This window comes from Mastigoproctus giganteus, chromosome 11, assembly GCF_048544385.1.
Source record: "Mastigoproctus giganteus isolate SK-2022 chromosome 11, ASM4854438v1, whole genome shotgun sequence".
Classification (NCBI taxonomy): Eukaryota; Metazoa; Arthropoda; class Arachnida; order Uropygi; family Thelyphonidae; genus Mastigoproctus; species Mastigoproctus giganteus.
Genome location: NC_143585.1, coordinates 66694034 through 66719491, shown reverse-complemented (window position 1 = coordinate 66719491; position 25458 = coordinate 66694034). Strand labels below are relative to the sequence as shown.

The following is a 25458-nucleotide window of genomic DNA, read 5'->3' as shown; positions in this document are numbered from 1 at the left end:
TCCTGTAACAGAAAAAATCTGTGCAGTGCCCTACCATTAATATCCGGACACCTACATATCAAAAAATAATCTTTATTTACAGGAAAATTAACAAATTTTCCTGAAAATTTATGACAGACTCCAGTCTCTGCGGGACCACACTCCACCAGTTTTTGTAAATGTCCTGGGATATTTTCCATTATTCGGCCTTCAAAGAGGCGACCAGGTCAGCTCTGTTTGTGGACAGTCTCTCCTCGTACGCATCTGACTATCCAATTCATCTCAGATTCTCTATAGGTTTGAGATCAGAGCTCTGGGCCGGCCAATTCAACTTTTTGACGCTCGTGTCCTCAAAGCAGGGCGAGGAGTATGACATGGAGCGTTGTCCTGCTGATACGGGAATACTGTATATATTCAGAGGAAAATTATTAGAAGGAAATAGCTTGCATCACATAGTTACTTCTTCTCGTTTATGCGTGGTGGCTCAGCCATTGATAAATATGACTCAGCCATCTAGAATGGCGGAGTCAGATTTAAGCGAATTTTGCAACTTGCTTAATATATGCCTATTTTCGATGGACGAATCCATTCATACTTTTCTGCCCACATTTTAAATATATGTACAGACGTTTCCTTTCACTGCTTAGTATCTCGTCCACAACAGCCATTGCTGTTTATAGAAAATTAATCAAATACCTATTGAGCAACGCCAGTGCAAAACAGGGCGTACTAATTTACTTTGACAATCACTTTCAGTAGAAATTAGTTTGCTAATTTCCTTATAAATTATTTTCTAGCGTATCATGATCATTTCGCTTTCCTTTTCAATTTTTTTTTCTATCGCGGATGGATTTTTTTCCTTTCTTCTGTTTCCTTAATAAAAGAGGAAAACAACTCGTGCTATGTAATCCAGACAGACTCTTTTTTCTTTTCTATTACTCCTTCCAGTCATTTGAGTACTTCCTTTTCGATCTTTGTTCCTCCACGAGCCATTATCGAATCGGTAAATGATAATTACTCCTACTTTCTCTTCCTTAATTTGACATCGATATCATTGTCAGTCCTCAGGCAATACCTCAATACAGTAAATAGCCGACAACTGTCACAATGTGACAGCCAGCTAGAGGGCGAAGAGGAAACTCTGCCAGCGACATTAATGAACAGGTGTCACGTTGCGAAGTACAGTTGTCAAATGCCTGAATGCCATTGCTTTCTATCATTTTAATTCCCTTTATTATATTGCTTTTTTATTTTATTTGCAGCGGAACTTAAGATGGAAGTCCTCCGAGAAAGAGAATTGAGAGAGACGTTAGAGAAGCAACTTCTCGAAGAGCAGCGGACAAGAAGTGAGTACTCAATTGGTCTAACCTTCCCACCTCATAAAAAAGTAACTAAAAAAAACAACAGCGGTATAAGATGTCATTATTTTCTTTAAGCTCGAAAGCCAAGAAAAACTGCATAATCTAATACAAGAATTGCATGAATACTTTAAAATTAAATTAAAATAATTACATTAAGCGCTTGAAAATTTGATTTGAAATTAATTAAACGACAAGCTAGTGAAATAAATAAAAAGAGAGAGATATAAATTAAATTAAGACATAATTAATTATAAGAATTACATGCTCGGAAGTCATCAACCAGCCTAAAAAATAATAAATATTTCTCCTCTTCACATATCAACAAAAGGAAGTCGAAATCATTTTGGATGATTCTCTTGTATACAATGAAAGTGTAATAAAAGCGCCTCATTAATTAAATCCAGTCTCTAATAGTAATAAACTAGAAAACATCAAATATAATGAATCAGTGGAATTAAATTCGCAAGTTTGAATGTACGAAGTGGAGATTCCTCGCATGGAACTTTGAGCTCGAAGTTTCCTCATTCATCTTTCTCCTATGAAAGATTTGTAAGATTAGTATTTGGACTCTCAACAGGATAAGGAGTTCAATTTTCCAGCTGTTATGTGACATATCAGCACCATGAAAGCGAAAAATGCTGCTAATGCATCACGAAAACCCAAACCATCCAACCTACAAGACAGAAGTAACCTTGCTCCACAGCTTCTCCAATCCACAGAAAGAAAAAAAATCTACCAAAGTAACTCGATAACATTTTACAATTATAACGAACCTAGTTAGGCGCTGATTACATAAGCTTCATTCTTTTAAAGACAAAATTAAAAATGGCTTTGTCTTCAGTTTCCCCACCGAAGTAAACAAAGACCAACTTGCGATCCGTCTTCTCGATCCAACGATCGTAACTGCGCATTACTGCGTATGCCTCGCTAAAATCCATTTCCCAGGGTATCTTTAACGTTTGCAAACATAGCAAATAAACGTCTGGTGAATGTGTCTTTAGTAGTGAGCTTGGCTGACCTTCGCTAAGAGCTGCGTCTCACATTACCCGATGATTCCTCCCCCCTCTCCCACGCACTCTATAACATGACAATGCATTTCTACTTTCCCTCTCTCTCCATTCACCTCTGTAAATAATAATGGGGTAATCGAATGTCCCAGTGAAGGGGGCGGGAAGTAAGGGGACGGGAAAGCAAATCAATCGCTCATAGCCGACGGTCGGCGGAAAACATAGGAGCATACAGTTCTAAGTGCACAACCTTTGCCCATATGCCACAGCGACGCCTCGCGTGCTTTTCCAGCACGCCCATTGCAGCGATCGACCCCCAAACGTCATCTATCATACCACGAGGCCCGATATTTTTCTGGTCCGTCGATCCGCTGCCTCTAGATATTTGTGATGCACTTAAATTCCTATCTGTCTTTTTGGGGGCTAAGTCTGCAGCTTGTTGGTGATGTATGACTCGGATGGGACTTTTTTCCTACTCCTTCTGTACACCTTTGTCTTATTCGATATCAGTCTCTGGTAAGGATACAGAAGAGGACAGAAACGGGCCCTTTTTTGTTTATTTAAAGGCAGTGACAGAAACAACGTGGGCATCTTTCGTTGGAGAACCGCGAGGGAGATAAAAGATGGATACAAAAACACGAGACAAAGAGAGAGAAAACATTATAATGGCCATACATAAAGATGGGAACGAACATAACTGGTTTTTGTCCATTCTAATAGGCCACATTGTTGTATTTTAATATAAAATGGGTGTTTGCGGGGTATATTGTAAAATACCCTCGTTCAGAGACTTTCCTTTATCGTATATGTTCTTTACCGATTTTCAATCCTTTGCTGTCAAGTGGAAGATGGTGTTTGTTCTTTGTTACAAAGTTCTGTTAAGATTAATGTCAGAGACTGTGTGGAAAAATGCGAAACACGTGATTTTGTTAGAAGGGAATTGGTTGCATTTAAAAATTCATTCTCTGCCTCTTTTGCACACTTAACTACACATACACGGATATTACGGGGACTAGAGATCAGAAACAGTATTTATGATGCACCAGGAAGCCATCGCGTGTCTCTATCCCCCCTGTAAAGACTGCTTCCCCCCATAAACTGGCTATCTGCCAGAGTTTCGGTCGTTTTACAAAAGTCTCGATGTATGTACCTTTGTGTGCAGCTGTATTTTGTCTTTCTTATGCATTCCGGTGTGTAGAAATGTGCCAATAAAAGTTTCTGAAAGAATTAAGAGATTCTGGGATGTGTTTTTTTTTCTTCTGTAGAGAACTTTCTATAAACTGCACGACAGCTTTGATTTCTGCTACATTAGACACCATCAGCCGAAGAAATGAAAGAAATTACTGGCGAAAGAAAATAGCTGTGTTGTTTGGAAGCGAATTATGGATAAAATTTTCTTCCACCTATCACACTAAGTGGAATGAGGGGGGCTTTTCCGTTGCACAACTCTTCAGATCAACACGAGATAGCGAAGTATCTGGCAAATGATCGGAAAGTTTAACTTTCTCAGTTCTTGGCTGAACACCATCTATGAATCGTTCCTTTCTATTTTTTTCCTCGTAAGGTCACGTCCAAACCTACACTTAATGCTTTCCACGTGCCAGAACAGAGCACTTTCAGCCATAATTTTTCCCGTCTGAGATATGTTTACAGTCGCTAGCCTGATATTAGATATAAAAAGTTTACTTCCAAGACAAGACTTTTTTTTTCTGTTTCTCTGCCGATCGCTCTCACCCACTCTAATCCACAAATTTAGCTCAAGTCTTGGCAATCTCGTGCTGGCTTGTTCTCTGTTATAAAGTAAGTGTAAATTATCGAGTGCTGGCCAACAGGACCGCAGGCTCTAAAACGCCAAAGTAGACGTTAGTCCAGAGCTGAACAGGAAGAGGCTAGCAAAAGCGGGCGCGCTACAGAGCGTGTGTGTGTGTGCGAGCACGAGCGCATTGCGAGGTCATTAATCACTGTCAGCTTGATTCTCACTGTCCCTCTCCACCTCCTTCTCTCGCTATGTCTCTCTGTCGCTCACTCTCTTCGGCTTTATCCCATAAAATGCCAATGACATCTGCCTCTGTCGGGTTGAGTTCTGAACATGTCTCTAGTACTATTCAGTACTGTTGTATAATCCTCTCTTTCTCTCCAGCTATCTGTCTATCTGTTAAGCTATACCAAACGGAAAGGACAGTTGAAAATAGGCACTGTTATAACTGCATTTCCGGAGTTGGTAATGGAAGAGCCATCTCTCTCTCTCATTAGCATTTCACATTTCAGACGCATGGTTATCATTATTTATTGTGTTCATTCGAGGGCATGCAGAAAGAGAAAGCGAAAATGGTTGAAAATACAGACGCCGGACAAAAGAGCAAGTTACCTCTGTGATTTTTCAATTAATGATGTATAACCCCTCCTGAACACGAATCGCTTCGTGAATTTTTGTTGATAGGGATTTCAACTAGGCCCTTTAAATAGTTTATATCGATGTTAGTACATTCTGAAAAAAATAGAGTCCGTAATTCATTCAGGTTTAGGATTACTTGGTTATTCATGCCAATTTAAAACAGTCGAGACCTTGTGTACCGGATAGTTGTCATTCTAGTATACAGGAGTATCGAAATCATGAGAATTCCTCAAATACTCATTAAAAGATGCAACCTGAACGTCCAGAATATTTGTATAGCCAATCTGATTCATCCCAGTTGGCATATCAAGTAGGGGAACCAAGTTCATAACAGCTAAAACATCCTCAAAGTATCACTGACCCATCACTACCGTTTACAATACCTTGCAGGCAATCTGGATGAAATGCCTCATTCCTTCTCGTGATGTCTGGAATCGTTAGAAAGTATAGGCAAAATTTGGTTTCGCCAGACTACATCACAGCTTTCCAATCATCAACAGCCCAGTTTTTATACCTTTCAGTCCATATTAGCCAAGCTTTATATATATATCTGCAACCATTTTCGGGAGGATCCTACCAAAATACCTTCATATTCTGAATACCCAGGATTGCATACTACATTTTGTTTTTCCCATTCTTTTAAATCGACATTTCTGCAAGAGTATGCTAGATAGGTATCAGGACTATCGTTTGACCTCTGGATCAAAGTGACGAACCTTTGTTTCTTCCATAATAATGAATGACAAATATCCTCCAAGTTTTTAAGAAACAACTGCCATTCTATTGAACCTTTTGAACAACCTTCGTATATCCCCTTACAAAATGTTGCCCAGTTAAGCGTAAGAAAAAAATCCTCGTATGAAACGTCCCCATTAAATATACAAGTAAATGAAAATAGTACAAGACTCAAATTCGAAACTCGATATCCACAGTTCTTTTTGTGATCCAGGTATTCACGAACAAACACGAGTGATACACGTATGAAAGGTGACCTTTGAAGATATTTTATCCGAAACACGGTGAAAGGTCAGTAGCCGCTGTTGGTTAAGGGTGTAAAGACGCCTTTGGTGTTTTCTGACCGATTCAAATCAAATTTAAAGAACACGAGAAGACCGAGATATCCCAAGAAAGGATATATTTAAATCTGCCATCTCGCAACAAGGTGGTCTTTGTTCAAATTACCACATCGAGTTAGAACTGTCGATTTTGCAATCCACTACCAACCAATTTTACAGAACCAGAGTAATAAATGTAATTTTATCTTTTATTTTCCATTCGTACGCTATTTTCAAAGTGTATGTTATGAAGAAGTTGTGAAAACATACGAATCTACTGCAGATAATTTTCCATCACTGAATTATGAAAATCCTAGTAACCAATAGATTCTTGAGATAACAGAACTATTAATTATACAGGATACAAAGTACTGAAGCGTTTAAGTTAACTTCCTTTTACAACCTTTCTTCTTTGGATGATTTTGACTTCTTAAACTAAGACCGATTCAGATCGGTCGCTATCTTTCTCTGCTTCCTTTATACCAACCTTTTTCCTCTTCTATTTATAGTTTCTACCTTATTCAGCAACTTCACTGCCTCCCTTGCTTCCTGATTAACCAACTAAGTAATAATACCTCCCCCTGCTTTTTCTACATCTGAAAAAAAAATCATTTATCTAACTTATGGTCTCTTTATAGCACCTCCTACCACTGTCACTCTATATAAATTGCCGAATGACCTAATTTATCACAATTTCTACAGGTAGCCTTGGAACAATTACGTGAAAATACCCTTCTGCACTGTTTCGATTACCTAAGTGACGTCAATCATGGAATTGTACTTCTTTTATGTGTGACTATAAATAGCGAAATTAATGAGAGTAAATAAATTGGACCAGTTCTCTTAATTTTATTTTAATTAAGTGAAAAGGTCAAAAGATATTTAAACACTACTGGTCCGCAAATATTAAAACGATTTTTGGAATTTTAACTCGATAAATCTTTTGTCGTTATTTCATTTGAGGAAGTGAAAGCTTAGAATTTGCTTTACCGGAGGATTAAGTCACATTATCCTCTAATCTCCTAGAATAGATGCTTTCATCCTCCGTGCTCAAAATTACAATTTGAAGAAACATATCTTGACTTCCCTTGTGGTTTGTAATATCCTCTCTGGAGTTTTCTAAATCTCCTTTGGAAATCTGGATATTTACAACACTTTCCACCACAGTCTACTTCTCATACACCCACGAAAACTAGAAAACAATGCGCTTAGCAACAGAACTTGCCACTATCCTTTCAGCCATGACACTGACTACTAACCATCAGTTTCGCATGCCCATGTTTCTTAACAAGCCAATAACAAAAAATATATATATCCTTGACTTACTTAGAATGTGGAGGAAACCCCTCCTTCTTCAAGAATTGTGTTCATCGCACAAATTTGGTAACTCAGCATTAATTTTCCAAACGCCAAAAGCCCTCCTCGATTACACCAATAATATAAAGTGAAAATCGTTCGGCAACTCCACTGCTGTCACGTGAAGAAGTGAAAAAAAAAATAAATCTTGTACATACATCATTCCTTACAACCGAGAGGAGAAAACCTTCGCAGAAAGCCTCCCACTCCGCACGAAAACAACAGAACCATTGTCAGCGAATAAAATTTGTAATAAAATTCGACAACTCGTAAAACCCAACTCTGTAAAAACCTCCCCACAGTGGCAGAAATGTATTCGCGTGGACAACGCAAAACAATGATACACACTTCCCTTCACGTAAAGCAAATATACGCCTCCCCCTTTCGAATATCTTCCCCAACGCACTAAAAACTGCAGCGTTCGAACTCATAGAAGGATGGAGACAGCGACAGACATTGGAATAAGTTGGAAAATTTAAAGGGTCTTCTTCCTCCTCTCGGTACGTGACGTCATCATACTCCCCGGTAATAATTCACTCGTTGTGCAGAGAGAACTCATAAAAAAACACGGTATGTTCCGTCCCGAAGGCTAATCTGTTCCGCTTGTCGTTTACGGCGGGGTGCTGGAAAAAGATGGAGTCCCGTAAACGTCATCAGCGGATTAAATGAATGGATTGGGGTAGGCAAGAAATTAAACAGCAGCCGCTAGGGGGTGCTAGACGAACCTTAATAGAAAACTGAATAGGAATTGACTAGTTAAGTAATCTTATTTATGGCAATACGCGTGACTCCATTGGGATTCGCTTACTCTTGGAACCAGATGAGAGAAGCAATTGGATATATTTAGCTTTTTGGAGGTGTTGAGGACCTCCTGTAATACTTATTTGTGATCAGATGGCTGGCGTGTTATACCAACTGTGAATGTTTTCGTTCTTGTAAGTAATATGTTAATTTTGCCTCCTCTTGAGGCAAATAAATAAACACCCGAGTGTTTTTTATTCGTGAGTTATACAATGCGTAATAAAATTAAAATATACGTTTTGTCTTGATTTTTAGTACTCTACCAAAAACGGCTGAAGAAAGAGAAAAAGTCTCGACGTAGGTTTCAGGAACAGTTAGAAAACGAGATGAAAAAGCGGGTCCAGTATGAAGAAGCGCTACGAAGCACCTCAGCCGAAACACTTCGCCTCTTAAACGGTAAGAAACAAAAGTATTTTGCTTATTTTGTTTTTATGGTGATCTAAATCTAAAAAACAAATTTGTCAACACTTAATAAAGGTTGCTACAGAAAGGGTGTATGACAGGAAGGAGAGCGAGTTCGAGGAAAGATTGGGTTATTTACAATTTGTGTCACGGCAACTGCGTCTGTAAATTTTATAACTCGGTTCTGGATGAAAAATTTATCTTTTCGAAAATCCAGTTGCTTTGACCCGATGGAATTTTCGTCAAAAATTAAAACGAATTTGGGATTTGTAGACATATCCATCATTGCATCGCTGATCCACCCGGATCTTTTAATAATTAAGCTACACTATGCAGTTACCAACCATATGCAATGTGTAGTTGATGACTAGAGCATTCAGGATTCGGCTTTCCAACTTCCAAGGTTTGTTTAGTTAAAAACTAATATTCTCAAGAATTTACTTAGGTCCTCAAGGAATCTGAGAAGGTGGAGACCTCGATATAAGTCAGTTACCATATTCTTTATTCTTATCTCGAACATCTTGTCAATCTCTGACAATGAACATGTGATCATCGCACAAATTTCGATTAAAAGTACCTTAGCGATAACCGTGTACATCGTATGACAATAAATTGAAATAATCACACATAAAATCAAAATTCCTCTGATGCAAATATGATGGCTACAGATAGTTTCGATCTGTCAATCAAACATATTCCATTATGTTGCTGAAATAGAATTGAACTTATGAATAAATCATCAAAATGAACATTAAGAAACAAAAATTAAATGATATGCACAGATTGGGCGAAAAGGGATATCACTAATGATTACTCTTAGATTGTTGCTGTCCTAGGATGGAAGCTCGTGACTCCAGCGTGCTTATAGATCTCTAGTGATCTGTGAATTATGTATGCTAGGAATTTACAAATCATACAGTCCTATGCGTATTTTATTAATTTTTTCAACAGCCTTCAATTCGGAATTTAATTTCAGTTGACGCTCATCCATTGTTTACTAAGTAAACAACCAAAGAGACTAAAATGTCTCAGCGGCTTTCGTTAATACTATTTTACAATAGAAGATGTTGTGAAAACGTCAGATAACTTAAGTATTTGCCTTGAAGGCACTTATTAAGCACTTATGGTGCTCAAACTATTATGGGACAAGTTGAATTTTCTAGTACGAATGTCACAATTGAATAAATTCCCAAAACAGGAGTCCACTGTCCATTGTGATCGTCAATGGACTCCTGTCGATCGTCAATTAGCCAACAAAGTCTTTCAAAATTCAATAATAGCTACCATTTCCTGTTTATCCATTTCGATATATCCCACTTTCTCTCTATTCTGTCCCGCTCTCAAAACGAGAAAAAGAAAAGAAAAAAAAAAGCCAACTTAGTAACTGTTCGCAAAACAGGATGCATTAAACTCTCGTGGAGGAATCTAAATAAAGCTTTTACTGTTCCCTCGTAAAAAGCGGTGAAATATGATTGGCTCCGTTTTATGCGCGAGAGCCGCACGGACCCCAGTGAATAGAAGTAATTTAGGGATATTACAACTCCATATTCAATGGCATGACGTGGCATACTTCTGCGGACATAAACGCCGGGCTGATCGGGCGTGACACAGCCTACGAGACGCGGGAAGCTCGCGTGGTGTTGCAGCATCCTAGAAATGAGAGAGAGAGAAAGAGCGAGCGTTTGTCTGTACGTATGGATGTGTGCGTGCGTGCGTGTGTGTGTGTGTGTGCTAGAGCAGAAGACAGAAAGCACTAAATAATGCGTTTCCGCCGTTCATGTATGTTCAGGACTGTCATGGCATGACTTATGTCCCTCGTTAAAGTCATTGTAAAAGGACCCTGTTATTCATTTGCCCGATAAGTATGGAGACCTAACTAGGAGAAATGGCGAAAGGTTTTCCTGCTGCTTGTTTGCAGTTTTCTCGCTTAGTTTAGTAGCCTGATGAAAGTTTTTGTACGTTGGCAGCGTTCCATTTTGTACCTACGGTTCCATCGTTGCCAAAAAAATGCGTTCCGACTATCTTTTCGCATAACACGCTTGGCGTAATGCCTTTCTTCTTATCTCTGGACTTCAAACAGTAACTGAATCATGGTAAGTCCACTCCCTTTTCTCTCTCTGCCTCTCTTGCCCTGCGTATAAGTGTAAATTTTTCTTTCTCTGTACAGGCGTGTTTTGAAAAGTAGTATAATCCTTATTTAGAAAGGAAAACTTGAAAAAAACTTACCAATATTTCATTGCCGACATCAAAACAGTTTGGAGAAGTGGCCGAGATTCTCCATAAACGAGATTTTTCGCTTATATTCTTACAGAGGCGTTACAGTATAGTGAAATACAGCTCCATTTATCATTGTCCACCCTATACTTCAACAGCTTAGAGATAATATTGGACAATTATTATAATCTTTTTTGGAGTGTGCGTGGAGAACTTTTAAGGGCGTACTACACCCTTAAAAGTCCTGACGTGGGGTTGTTGTATTTTTTCCCTACCTCACACGAGTCAGAGCTCTCTCTCTCTCTCGAAGATGTGTAGCTACGTATGTGCATTAATTCTGTTGGATCCCACAGTATGTTGGCTTCCCAGGAAATGAACTGAATGATCCAGCTGCTATCCACTTCATATAACTTGCAGAGATTAGTAGCTTCCAGTCTGGCAAACACGAATCACTAACGTACCCTATTAGACCAAACTGACAGGAAGTTGTTTAAGCTATGGCACATGTCGATCAGATACATTTATTGCATCTCTATCTGTTAATGAAAGAGATAAATCCCCCCCCTCTCCCCTTCATTGCACATGTTTTAACTCACAGTTAAACACATTCTTCTCGGTTGTGGTTAGCATCTCAATGCTCGGGAGGCAACTCTACCATCATTATCGAATGATGGTAGAGTTGCCATCATCTTTGACACTAACACACTTAAAAGGAATGATGGAAGCCTGGTTGATTTTTTTGATTTATTTAAACAGATCCGATGATATTAAAAGATTCTAATTTCACGCAGCTTTCCAAGTAGCCTTGCTGTACCTGCAACCTCTCAATGGGCATATCTTGGCTTTAGTAACCATTGTGCCAATAAACATTCGTATGAACACCACCAACAACAAAAATATGTGTTGAACATTATGCTTGCTCAGATCACAAAATTTCTTCTCCGTAGCAACACCTGTCCTTGATGTTTATGTGGTAGTTTCGGGTCCCTGTTTCTCTCTTCAGATGAGGATATGTCTAGAGAGAAACCAGAAGCCTGCCCTATAAACATTAAGAAAACATGGAATGGGACTGCTGTGGAAGAGGTGGTCTTGCTGGTGTGGACAGGTATGATGTCTAACGTATTATCGAGGCGTACAACTTTAAAAGACGTAACTGACTACTAGTTATATAGAAGATCCAAGAACCTTAGATGTATAGTAACAATCATCGTCCTTCGAACTTATGAAAAAAAAAAACAGGTCTGGATTGGAATTCCTTCAAAAAGGAATTTTTTTTTTTCACATTGTTGCTGAGTTAGTCAGTCTTGGGAGGAGATTGCAGTTTTATCACCCAGAAACAGGATTTTTCATCCCACAAACAGGCAAACCAACCACAGAATATAGCAGATTACAGATACATTACACTGATATCTCAATAGTTCCCAGGCAGAAATACTAAAAACAAACTGGAACGAATAAACTTCTTTTCTCCATATGGAAACTGTGATATATTTTATTCATAGTGGGGACATTTCCCCAATGAAGTGGCCAACGAAATCTTCAGATCTGAACGCCATTTTTATTTTTTTATGTATTTATCTCTTAAAACGATTAATTTTTAAATACAAATTATTTTTAAAAAACAATGATTTAGTTTTATATAAAGGTTTTAATTTCTTTTAAATGTTTTGCTTTGTAGTTTATCCATTATTTTCATGTTCAATTCTATGTTTGATTTTATTTATATATTGCAGAGTTTGTTTGTTTTTTTATTTCTCTTAATTGTAACTAGAGATTCGCTCTTGCATATTTTTTAGAAATAAAAATAAAACAATTTAATTTTATTAGCCCTCGTGGTAGGAACGACCGCTATTTCTTGCACCGTATGGAAAACGTCTGGGTTCAAGTTTCCTCTATGACTAGAAGTTTTTATTTTTAATTCTGCGGCCGAGTTAATCGATATAGAATAAGTGTTGTATGGTTTTTCTCCCAGAAACTTTAGTTTTCAAGCCAGAAATAAACAAAGTGACCATAGTATATATACACACACACACGATTTGTTGTTGTTTTAGGCGCATGACTCTTACCATACTGCGCACACACACACATATTATGTCCTGTAAACTGCTTCTGAATTTGCTGTAGTCGATTTGCCTGCTTGCTGAAAGAAAAATCCGAGTTTCCGGGAGGAAAAACCATGCTATCCTCGCCTGAAACGACTAACTCTGTCACGTAGTAAAAGAGGCGCGTAAAACTTCCCCACGTCGTCGACGGGATTCCACCGGAAGGCGTGGAAAAGACCTGAGGAGGACGGCGATTGCAAGGGCTACACGCAATTTACAGATACAGTGCTGGAGTCTCGTGTTAACACCATGAAACAGTCAGTACTGTGGCTGACACTTTTTATATTTGTGGAGAACCGGTTAAATATTCTTTTATAGATGGAGATAAATTATTTCTGGGAGCCACCATAAAAAAGTACTGTGGCTAACAGCTCATTTCACTTTAGATATGTTTCGTCCTTTATCCAAAAACTTCTGTTTCCAAAATGTATGCCAAGGCTGGTTGAGACAAGAATAAAGCATAATTACAAATGGCTTGGATCAAAATTCACTGCTCTTCTTGTACTATTATTATAATGATAATGGTTCCCAAGCGTATCTTATATCCGTATATGTGCATCGTCTGTAGAAAAGGTCGCCGTGTTACTGCACGGCTCTGGAGACGTCATGTTTTATATTATTATCACGAGTACTTGGATCTCAAAAATGAATTTTTATTTTCTAGTCCAAATCTTGCTCACCTGACTGAAGGCGATGAGGCTCAATTAATTAAGACTGAGGAAGATTTTCAGGCTTTCCCCAATTTTTTCAAGAAATTGTTCCAGAGATGATTAGTGCTGCTTGAACTTGAGGAAAGAAGAGTAGAAGGCTTATAGACTATCACCTCATGTTGACTTCGTAAGATCAGTGGCTCATTGTGCTATGTGCTTGTCTTGTAGGTCCTTGTACCTCAATTTATATTTCTGTATATCAAATGAAGGTGTATAATGACCGATTTGCACGAAATGACTTAGGGAGAAACCCCTATTTCCTCTGACTGTGATCAGCTAACTACAGTCAATCGTAAAGGACTGACTTCAGATATTCCTCCAGTCATCGATGAGAATCAAACACAGATCTCTCTCCAAATAAGTGATAAGTGGCGAAACCACTACACTATCACGGAAGACAATCTACGTGTATTTAGGTTGTCGGTATCTTGGGCCATATTGCGCCAAAATAGTTAAAAACGTGTTAATTAATACTGTAAATTCAAAATCAATTTTTAAAAAGCCCGAGGACAGAAAAATTGTTCTTTTTAATAATTAAATTTCCCGAGACTGCTCCATAATTCTAATATTTTCATCGGTAGTGGTTGGGTGATGTTTCCAAAGAACAAAATCACTTTTCAATTGGATTTTTTTCGAATATTAAAGCATTTTTAACAATAAAGGTTAAAATATTGTTAAAAATATTTATCAATAAATTTACTTGTTCGGATAATCGGAGTTCGGATGATTCGGGTTGGGATCATCGATAGAACTTGTCTGATCGGTACGGACCATAAAATCACAAATGCGAATTGAAAATTCTTAAGAATTTCAGTACCACTTTCCACATTTGTTGGCACCTCACCAATGAGTTGAAGGTTAAATGCCAATTCCACTCGAAATGCGTACAAATCCCCAAAAAAAAAAAGATTACCGAACGAACGAATTGATTTCCTGTCCATAAATTATTGAACAGATCTCTCATCAGCGATTCCCTTTCTTAAAACCGAGTCAAATCGGGTCGCAGCAGCGAACCAATTGACTAGAAAGGATTCTATTTTCAAAAATTGATAAGTGCTTCGCATTTACGTTCCCTTAATAAAGTACGTGTCTATTGTAAGATACCTTAGCAATCCCCCAACACGCATAAAAAAATTTATCGAACTGCAAAAGTCTCAAACTGTTACCATCTGGCACGCTTACGCCCTCTGTGATTGTAGGAGAGACTCAATTATACCACTGGCTCAGACAATTTCATTTTAAGCTTTTGACAGGGCTTTCGGTTTCGCTTCTGTTGCACGCGCCACGCTCCCAATCGCTCCGTTCCATTTGCATTCACTAGCGACATATTACAGGGGCTATGAAATTCTATTAATAGTTGTACCATACTCGGTTCCGATACTCACTCTTTCCCTTCGGTGTCGGCATGCACAAAGGCAGTAATGCTATCGAATCCCACTCCTTCCTAATAAAACGCAGGGATGGCACGCTCCTCTCTGCTAGCCTAGAAAATGAAATTTCCAGAAATCATAGGTCTGCAGCACCATTTAAATGCACAGTAAAATGTTTTTATTAAGAGCAGTGCTGTTAAAGAGACGCTTGTTTCTTCTCGTGCACACGAATGGATTGAAATTAAATAAACTTTCCCTCGTGTTCTGGGTGATAAACGTTCTGTTCACTTTTATGTTGCCCTAGCTTCCGCACATAAAACCACCAACAGAGAAGGCGAGGGTTTTCGTTTTTCCCTATCCCCCCCCTTACCCTCGCATCTCTGCCTTTTTCTCCGCGCAACACTATCTCACAGTTTCTGCCAAAACTATTCCCCGAGAAAGTATTAATTATTGATTTATTTTCGTTACGGTTTCCTCAAAGTGTGTGCTCAGTAACAAATATCACAAAGTTAGTTTACATATTTTATGCTGATTTCCGTTTATAACCCCCATTTCGAACTTTCTTAATGCTAAACGGTAGGCAAATATACTCTCTTTCTGCATAATAAATGAGACAAATAAAAATATTCGCTCGCAACAAACTATCCTCCATTATATCAAAGTGATAATCTTCAAATAAAAATGCCATAAAAGTTTCCATCCAGCTCAACAAGCATTTTCTCATTGGGAAAACGCGCAAATTAGATTGGGGAGAAACTTAATTTCCGCCAGACACATGATCTAATTTTCTTATGTACACTGCGCTACAACTTTATTGGATTCGCCTCCCCGCGGTGATTTATTCGAATAAATCACCGGAGCGGAAGTGTTGTTGGCAATTATTCAATGAACAAGCAGTTTTCCAGTAGGCGCTAAGAAGGGAACATTCCCGAGAGCCAATATTTTTGTGCAAAATATCAGCGGCTGTTACACGAGTGAAATCAGGGAGGGCGGGTCATCTTTGATTTGGCAAAGAATCATATGCTACTTACTCCTTATTGGCCAAAAAGTAAATTAAATGTAATTATCGAATCCCTCAGTTTCAGTACATTGAAATGTAGATCTAACGAGATGGAATAGAAAAGATAGGAAGATTTTGGCTTTTTTGTGTTCGTGTCATCTAAGAAGTAACCCAGTCGATGAGGAGTCAGCAGTTTTGTTGTTGAACTGCATGATTTCTAAAGGGCTGGTTTGTCTGTTGATTTAGTAGGAAACTGGAGTTCCCAGCCCTGCGACCTCCACCGATGACCGATATAAGTAACAACAGATGAAAAGCCCTAGAGAATTTTCGTATCAATATTCGCTCCAATCATATCTTTTATAATCTTCTTTAGAAAATATTTTCTTAAACCAAACTAATCCAGAAAACTAGGTATGTTTTGGTTGATCGCAATACCTTGTAGTAATACGACACTCCTTTACAAAAGTAGTTCTCAGCAATGAAGTTTTGGGAGAAGGTCGATGTGTTCATCTTCCTGCAACATTCCAGATGTACTCAGTAGTATTCATGTTCAGTGATCTGAGTGACCACTCCATCTGAGGAATATCCTCGCTATAAAGAGTTTTCGGCGATCAGCTGAATTCTTTGTGGAAAAGTATTATCGTCCATGAAAATAAATTTATGGAAGGTGGTACCTATTAAAAATTTTTACACTTCGCTCACATCTTGTCATAAACCTATAAGACTCCTTCAAAGATGTAGAGGTCGCCTCAGTTGTCCATCAATGCTTTTCCAGACCACTAATGCTGTAGTAGCCCCCCTTTACCTGACGTTAGAGGGGCGGGTGCTTGTTTCACGTTCTCTCCAGATAAGAACCCGTCGAGAATCAATTTCAGGAAGGAATCTAGACTCATCTGCAGAGAAAAATTCTCCTATTTTAGTTTCAGGGACAATCTCTGCTTCAATTTTCCCACCATTAACTCCCACGGGAGGACTCGCCTGTGGCAGCGAAAAACTCCCACAGGAGAGTCACTGGTGAGAAAACACAAACCATAGACCTTCTCTCATAGAGTCCCTTTTTTGAAATCTTATGTATCATAGGTAGATCATTTAATTCGCATAATTAAGCGCCACCGTATGGCCACTCAAGTTTCGGCGAACATACACTCTCCTGCAAGTAGATGGCAGGAGAGTATGTCCAAGAATGTGCTACAGAGATTATGAGGAAAATGTCAGAGGAGAGAAATGTTTGAAGAAAACTGCGATTTAAGTGAACCATCGCATTAAAGAAGGTCGAGAATCTGTAACCACAACGACCACTCTCAAAGACATCAAGAATCGACTTAGGGGAGCAATTCTACGCGTGGCTACATCAACAGCGTTGGTGTACACGCTTCGAAGGAGATTATTTCTAAACGGAGAGAGAGCACCTGCAAACCTCAGCGACTAAGATTAAACTCAAGGTATCCCCATTCCCTGAATTAAATGATTAGCCTATGTAAATTTACAGCAAAATTATCATTCGTGTGGTCACATCCTTATGGGATCTCGCTATTAGGGTTAGACAAATGTAATCCTAGGATGTTGTAACTCTTGAATGATGTTGGGAACTTGATGCGCATTAATAACAGGCTATGGTGCCTCGCCACGAGTTTCCTTGATGTTGCCCTAAGATGCCAGTAATCATGACTATAAATTGCATGTGTTCTGTGGCCAGTTAGCATGTTTTGTGGGATGAAAAATCGAATGTCCTAGGGAAAAAACCATTCAGTCCTTGACTGAGGCTAACTAACTCCACCATGGTGATAAAATGTCCAGCTCTGGTTTGATTCCTCGTGGTAAAGCAGGAATCGAACTTAAGTTCCTTTCATATGCCCCCTGTGAAAGAATAGTGGTCATAGCCACTGTGCCAGCCGTAAAGGCTGCCTTTAATAGTAATGCTATCATACTATGCCCTTGCTCATTTCTGGCTCAAATAGGAAGGAAGCTTATTAAATTTCTTTTAAACTGAAATGATCTTAATACAAATAATTAATTATTTTTATTACCTCAGTAAGGATTCAGTTCTTAATAAGACAGAAAATATGATTTAGAAATAGATTAAGATTCTATATAAGAGTACTACGGATGCGAGGCTTCTCATTATTTTAATTTACATATGCGTATAAAATTCTTCTTTCTGGTTGTCGCTGTATCTGTTCGCTTGTACAGATCTACACCTTTCTGAGAATTTTGCGTCTTTGGTAGCTTTCGAAAGCTTTTCGAATCGTTTATTGCGAAGCTGAAAAACCACACTCAAAAATTGCATATTCGTCACGAATATGTAATATGAATTCACAACTCATAATAAATTTATTTAATTTTACATCAACAATAATATGACTTAATTATTGATGTCAGATCAGAAAGGGCTAATCTTATTTTCGGATTTTTCAGAGTTATGCAGGAAAGTAAGTTGAATCTCTAGAAAATAAAACCACTTATGTTGCAGAAGATTCTCGTTATTTAGAAATCAAAATCTTTCCGCACTGGATGTTATTAAGAATTAATGCTAAAGACTTTATGGAACATATTTTGGATAATAATTTGAAACAAAACTCTGAAATGCAATTTGCATATATTACTTTATAGTACTCGTATATAGAAAACGTCTAATTCTCTTTAGTTCCAATAGTTTCATTTTTTCTAACTTCAAACACGATTTCACAATTCCTCTTTTCGAAATTATCTATATAGAGGACTTAACAGTCTTATTAAAGACTCATACTGCTGTCCTTTGTATAATTTCTAAATAACGGTGATCGAATTACTTAAATGCATAACTTGAAACGTTTTTTGCAGAATCCCTGACCCAAGAGCTCGAAAGAGACCGTAATTCCAGGCCGGAAGGAGATAAAGTTCACGGTAAGTGTTATCCAAATACAAAGCGAAAATTCAAGCTATGGTTAGACCCTGTCATTGGCCTAAAAACTGCGAAGGACTATAATAACAGAAATTATTTCATTGTCCAAAATCTCCTTCACAACATTTCTATTGAAAGACGTTGAAGATGAGTGTCACTTCCACCAAAAGGGACAGAAACTTAAAACTTTACTAACAACGCGTAAACAAATGCCTTGGAAAGGGGCTTTCACCACAGCCACTTTCCTCAAGTACCTCATAAGCATCTGAAATACCGGTTATCTATTCTTTTTTTTGGTGCAGGTTTCTAAAGACCTTTTTCATACTATGCTTCCTGGAGTTCCACCCCGTTACTAACCCCGTCAACATTTTACCAAGTAGGCCACTAAACAGGATTTTGTTTAGTATTTAATAGATCTTTCCCCCACCTTCAGAAACCCCCACTTGAGGTTATTAGGCTTAGATAAAGACCATTCTCAGCTCCATAAGACATTATACAGGTTAAACCTGCCCATGCAAAGTGGAGTATTTTAATCATATTTTGACAGGCCAATAAATTAGCAGAGTTGTTCAACTAATCGTACAACTAATTGCTTATCAAACCTCACAGTAAGGAGTAGCAGCAGTAATGAAAATTGACTTTAATTACTTGTAATTAGAACTTACAGTTATGAGCTGTGATTATAAGGGCCAGTTATCGACGCTAATTATAACTGGTATTTATCAGCGTTTGTTAGAAATGGCAGTTATTTGTTAATAAGAACTGGTAGTTAGGAGATGATATTAGAACTAGAAATTAGCAATCGTCTTGTTGAGTAGCCGAGTTATTTTTGAAGCCCACTTGCCTTAACAAGGCATTCATTGAATGCTAATCAAACTTATACGACCCGAAACAAATTACCTAAGATGTAAGATAACACTGCGGAAGTATAATGTACTAAACATATTTAGGAAATAATTATAAAATTTGCTGAATGGGCCCTCTGTGTTGTTTTCGGTAAATTCTAAAGGTCATGTATCAAATTAAGAGCTGGAAAGTATCGGCTATTATTAGAAATGACACCTTCACACGAATTTCAACCAGTAGCTATCAGCTGCTATTAGAAATTATGGCGAATAACCGATAGCTCTCGCAGGAATTTCACTATTTAATTATTACTTCGTATCGAGGTTATTACATGCTATCTATTATAATTTAACTTTCGCTTGGAGTCCTGTTGGTTATCAGTTAATAGAAGGAATCTTAGTGGAGCATCTTATCGTGTCTTCTGTAATGCTTTGCTATTTGTTTTTCTACAAACAGCGATTGACACTGACGCATTTGTCGAAATATGAGCTCATTAAACTGCTACTGGACATTCAATCACCTTTCATCCCACACCAAGTTTCTCGAGCATTCTGAATTCCTCAACTGAATCACTTCTTCGATGAGGCGCTGTATATTGCCCTCGTTCCATAATGTCTGCGTCTCCTGATGGCTGATTTTCACAACAGTGGGATTGGTCAGTCTTTGGTCAGTCCGACCATAGAACATATTTATTTGAAAACTACAGTTTAAATTTATTTACAGAGTTTATCAATAACTGTGGTCAATAGTAACCACCACCAACAGCTAATCAAAATATACTCATTAAATATGGTTAGAATTAATTTCGGTTACTTTAGTTAGAATTAAAATGATTAGATGCAGATTCTGTTATAAACAATACCACTCATTACGAAAGCTTCGTTATAACAAGATTTAATAAATGCGCCATCGGCTTAATAATGTTAATATGTACAGGGAAGACTGGTCCTTAGAAGGAAGGAAGTTGTTATTGCAGGGTTTTAGGCGCATTAGCAACTTAAGAGATATTGCACCTTATATAAAGTCTGTAAATTGCGTGTGTTCCGTGGTCAGTTTGCTGGATGAAAAACCGAGTTTCCGGGAGAAAGAACCATGCCATCCGCGCTTGAGACCGACTAACTCAACGACGTCGTGAAAAAGACCCATAAAAAATTTCTCGCGTCATTTACGGGATTTGAACTCAGGTCTTTTCCACCGTTGTGTGGAGGACGGCCATTCTACCAACTGTGAGATCCACGAGGTAAAGGGAGGAAGTGAAAATACTGAAAGTGTAACCTCTTCACCTACTGAAAAGAGCCTCAAATCAAAATAATGCCGCCCTCAGTCCCGAAAATATGATTAACCCAGGTTCAATTTTTGAACCTGGGTCCCCTGAATGATTGAGTTTGTTTTGGATTTTCTACAAGGCAGCGAAGGCCATGAGGCTTCGGTGTAAAGTGTCTGTCAGTTGCGTATGTTCTGTGGTTGGTTTTTCCAGATGAAAAAAAAAAATAGAGTTTTCGGAGGAAATTACCATACAACTCTCGCGCAAGACCCATTAATTCGGCCACAGTGTGAAAGAACCCCATAAAAGTTTCTATCGTCTAGATGGGATTCGAACCCAAGCCTTTTCCACTCAGTGTGGTATATTTAATAACTATGTTTGTAACTATTCATAAATTACAAGTAGATTTCTAGCTGATTGTAAATCTAGATTTGTAACCAGTTTGGTAAGGGAGTAGTTACATTTTTTAGCTCAGTCTTAGGAATAAAAATAACTTTGTCTGTTCGCTACATTTTCATCTTCAGGTTCAAACCTTGGTGCGAATGAAATGCGTGATTTGTAGGGGCAACTCGAGAATGAGTCTTGAGATTAGCATCGTCTTGCTAGTGTTTATTGTGGAAGAAGTACACATACTTATGTGCATGTAATTCATTGCGCTGTTTGCTGGTCATTACAACTTTCAATAAACTGCCGAATCCTTAATACCTCCTTCCCCTTGACGCATTACACGCTACATATTGACGCCCTTTTTATACCTTAGGAGTGAACTGGGATTGGTTTTAATTCGGCGCCTACGAAAGGCGCAATATTATTACTATTATGATTTCAAATTAAAACAGAAAGAAGGGGAGGGGTGACTGTGCTGTCCATTTTAATGGCTTCCGTAGAAGAGCCACGAACCGAACAGCCAGGCGGCCGTAGCTGTTAACACAATCATTCATCCACTGACAGCAGCAAGTTTGGAGGAAAAGTTTGGAGAAGCAGATGAGACGCGGAATTTTGATCCGCTTTAATTAAGACGACGTGAAATATGTCCACCAGCGATGTGGTGGGCGATCACTAATTTTCTTTGCTGGCTCCATTGTTGATAACTCAATATTACATTGAATGAATTACCGGCCTTCCCTAATGGCGTCTGAGCGGAAATATTAAATACCGCGCCGCGCTACGTGGCGTTTGCGTTCCACGTTGCTCAGCAAAGTTAATGGATTTTGTCTTCTTTGATGAATTTCAACTCAAGGATGAACTAATTGCTTATGATCTGAATGGGCCAGCGGCTTTAATGGCGGCACCAGCTGCGGATGTTCCCAAAGCTACGTTTACAGAAAAACGATGACATCTCTGCTCTATCCACGTCATCTGCGGGCGCGTGTTTAATAACAAAGTTGCCTCCGCCATTCTAATGCGTCATTGCACTTCGATTAATTCCATGACAGCGGCCTCTGGAGGTAAAAGCGGTAATTTCTTCCGGATTACAATTTCTCTTCTGTTCCGTCTCTTTTTAGCCTGCAATGAAACGCCTCCTACCACGCGCCTTACGAAAGCCCCCCGGTAGACCATTATTTCCTTCCCCCCACTCTCCCCTCCTCATCTCTACCAGCCCGTACTTTTATCGATGGCTCTCCGACATCAAGCCAGGTACGTAGAGGTGCACGAGGACTCTATCCATCACTCGGGAAGAGCTCCGCCACATCTGTTCGTGTCACGAGTCCAGCGTGTTTTCGAGCCACTCTCGTGAAACGGTGACCATAACAACGGTAGTCATCACAGCCCTCGGCACCCTTACAACGAGAAGATGCGGGTGAAAAGGATGTTGGCGTAGAATGGGAAATGCTTCCTGCTGTTTACGGCAATTGATGATGGTTAATGGAAAGTTTTTTCCGACTTAAAGTTCAATTTCTGACTCGGAGGTGTATGCACCGAACCAGTCGTTCGGCAAATAACAAAGATACTTTCACCATTCATGACGTGGATAGAATCTTTGGCGATTTATTTGATCTCTTTATCTTCCTCTTACTCGAAGGAAACCATACGCTGCTTGGATTTACAAGCGAAAATATAAAGATGGCAGAAATAATAAGAGAAATCGGAGTGCCGATTGGCCTTTGTATGTGCTATTCCTTTGCCACCAAAGGAAACAAAGATCGGACTTCGTTCATTCAAGATCGAATTGCCTGCGACCAAAGGAAACCAAGACCAAATTCATTACAAACCTTCTCCAGTTGTAAAGTTTGTCTCTCTTCGCTTCTTTATTTCGCACGAAGAATTGTGCCATTGGGTAATAGTTGTGGTCAAGAGAACTGGATAATAGCTGTGGTCAAGAACGCATTTTAGAATTCTTTCTAATTAAGCACGCTCTGTATAGATGCGGTTTATCAATTACTGTGTGGAATGAGAGAAATACATACCAATTAGTGAAGCAAGCACGAGGACCGTGCCAACTATTTATTAGAATTAAATGGTATCCTGTTGCATCGGTAGTCTATGGTGCACTTTGTAAATGTCGTTGATGTTTAAAATGCGAATTAGTAAGAAAATTTAGTTGCTTTCTGAATAGGCTGAAAAAAATTCTGGCAATTGTGTCTTTCTAGCCAAAAATGGCTAGAAAAATCAATTACAGACAATCATTAATTGCATAATAGAATTGTTTTTAAATCACATCTACAGAAAGTTGATTATTCCTTTGGGAAATAGTCCTTTTGGGACGGAGAGAGAGAGAGAGAGAGAGAGAAGATCCTTTCTTAAAAGACGATATATTAATTGGTCTCAGGCGGAGTTTGTGGAGTTCTTCCCTTCTCCCTCAGTAAAACATCAACCCAACCTTTAGAACAAATAATATATGCATTATCCTCCAATGTGTGTGTGGGCACTAAATGAAAAAGCAAGCGGTTTGAAAAAAGAAATTTTTAATATCGGGTGTTACCCCCCTTCCATGATTTTAATGGCATCCATAACCTCTGTCGGATACTTTTTACGAGTTTTGGTCTTCAGACTGGAATTTTGCTCCATTCCTTGCTTAAGGCTGCGGTTGGCTCGCTGCTCGAACTAGAACATCTTTTGGCTCTTAATTGTTCCAAAATTCCAGAGGTTTTCATTTGGATTCAGATATAGGCTGGAAATGGAAGGTTCGCCACATTCTCTTCAAACTATCGTTATACTAACCATGCTTTATGAAATAGAACATTGCTATGCCGATACATACGGCCCTTCTCAAAAGAATTGTTCAGAATGTTACGACAGCTGCATTCTTGTTTCATCGATGAAACAGAACGATTTCCTCTCATTCACTATTTCAACTGTCGATATGCATTTTGGGATCATTGATGGCGGTCTTCCTGGCTCTAATGAATGATCGCGTTACAGTGTGCCTTAATTGGCGTGCGACGTTTTGAACAGTTGAAGAAAGAATGGGCGTTCCACTCTTTCTGCTGTCTGGCGAAAGGACAGTAGAAAGAGTGGAACGCTTTGTAGCTCCCCCTAATATCACATCTCTGGTTAGGAGATCTAGGTCCTTTTCTCGTCGCATTCTGTTTCAGCTATCTGTCATTACGTGTTCATGCCTTTTATATATCCTACTTTACTGCCTTCCATTTGTCATGGGACCACTGGAATTCAGCGTTGCTTCCCAGAAGTGAGATTCCCACAAGGTAAACAAGGCATTTAGAAACAACTCTAATAATTCTTTCATAAATTACGATATGAAACTTCTTCTGTAGCGTATTTTATTGTCGGAAGTCCATCGGATTGTTTGATTGCGAGTTGTTCATCAATGACCGCATTATCTTCAAAATTGATGTCATTTCTGAAGCTCTGATATGCGGAAGGGGTTTATTCATTTTAATGGAGCCTTATACGACGGGTTCTTAATGTTGGTTGCTTCGAGAATTTCTTTAGATATATGGTATCACAACCAATGAACCCGATATCAGCGAAATCATTATTGATATCTGGTTCATTGGTTGTGAAAATTGGGTTTATCCAACAGTTCTAACGTTCTTTTTTTTTGTAGGAAAGGTCTAAGTTCGAATCCAGTATAGACATACACAATTTACAGACACAATACACTGGCGTCCCTTCCGACAAACAGGATTCCTCAGCTTATCCGCTATACAGTACTTCTGGATGGCATTGATTACACTTCCTTTTGGTAGAATAGCTGGTACATCCAAAAACACTGTGGCCAGGTTTCATGGTTGAATTCGGTCTTGCGTTCATTGACAAGTGAGGCGATGGGTGCTTCACGGTTAATTTCTGTGGGTGTGTGATGCTTTCGCATACAAAAACTGCATTATGCTTGAAATCCCCAGTGTTTCTCCCCCATATTACCTCTTATCGCTGCCATACTTGTGTTTAAGTCGCACGCAAGTATTGATTATGCCGACCTGTTTATAAAAGCATACTTATGCGAACAATATTTACACTCCTAACAGTTCATTTTACACTCACGAGTATTATGATCTGTTATTTTGTTGTAAACTTATACAAACAGTTTCTACAATATGGCAACGTAAACCAGCTACAGGGATGAAAGTGGCCAGAACCATCCTCACGTATATCCTTTTGCATTCATCGATTGTTAGAAGTTCCATCCAACCCTGAATGCATTTTATTGTTGGGTTTCACTGAACCGGAGTCATATTAAAAAGTTAATTGCAAATTAATCCACGTCATAATGTCCGGTAACCAGCACTGGCTGGATCGATAGCAAAATATTT

General features: G+C 38.7%; 1 protein-coding gene across 3 annotated transcripts in view; it reads left to right on the top strand.

The window, feature by feature from the left end:
* Positions 1-25458, top strand: part of LOC150078081 (dachshund homolog 1-like) — a 265261-nt gene that overhangs the window by 233679 nt on the left and 6124 nt on the right. For all 3 annotated transcript variants that reach the window (XM_090385378.1, XM_090385377.1, XM_090385376.1), the window contains 3 exons: positions 1242-1325; positions 8210-8350; positions 18573-18635. In XM_090385378.1, the coding sequence (XP_090241504.1) occupies positions 1242-1325; positions 8210-8350; positions 18573-18635 (288 nt within the window). The remainder of the gene's footprint in view (positions 1-1241; positions 1326-8209; positions 8351-18572; positions 18636-25458) is intronic.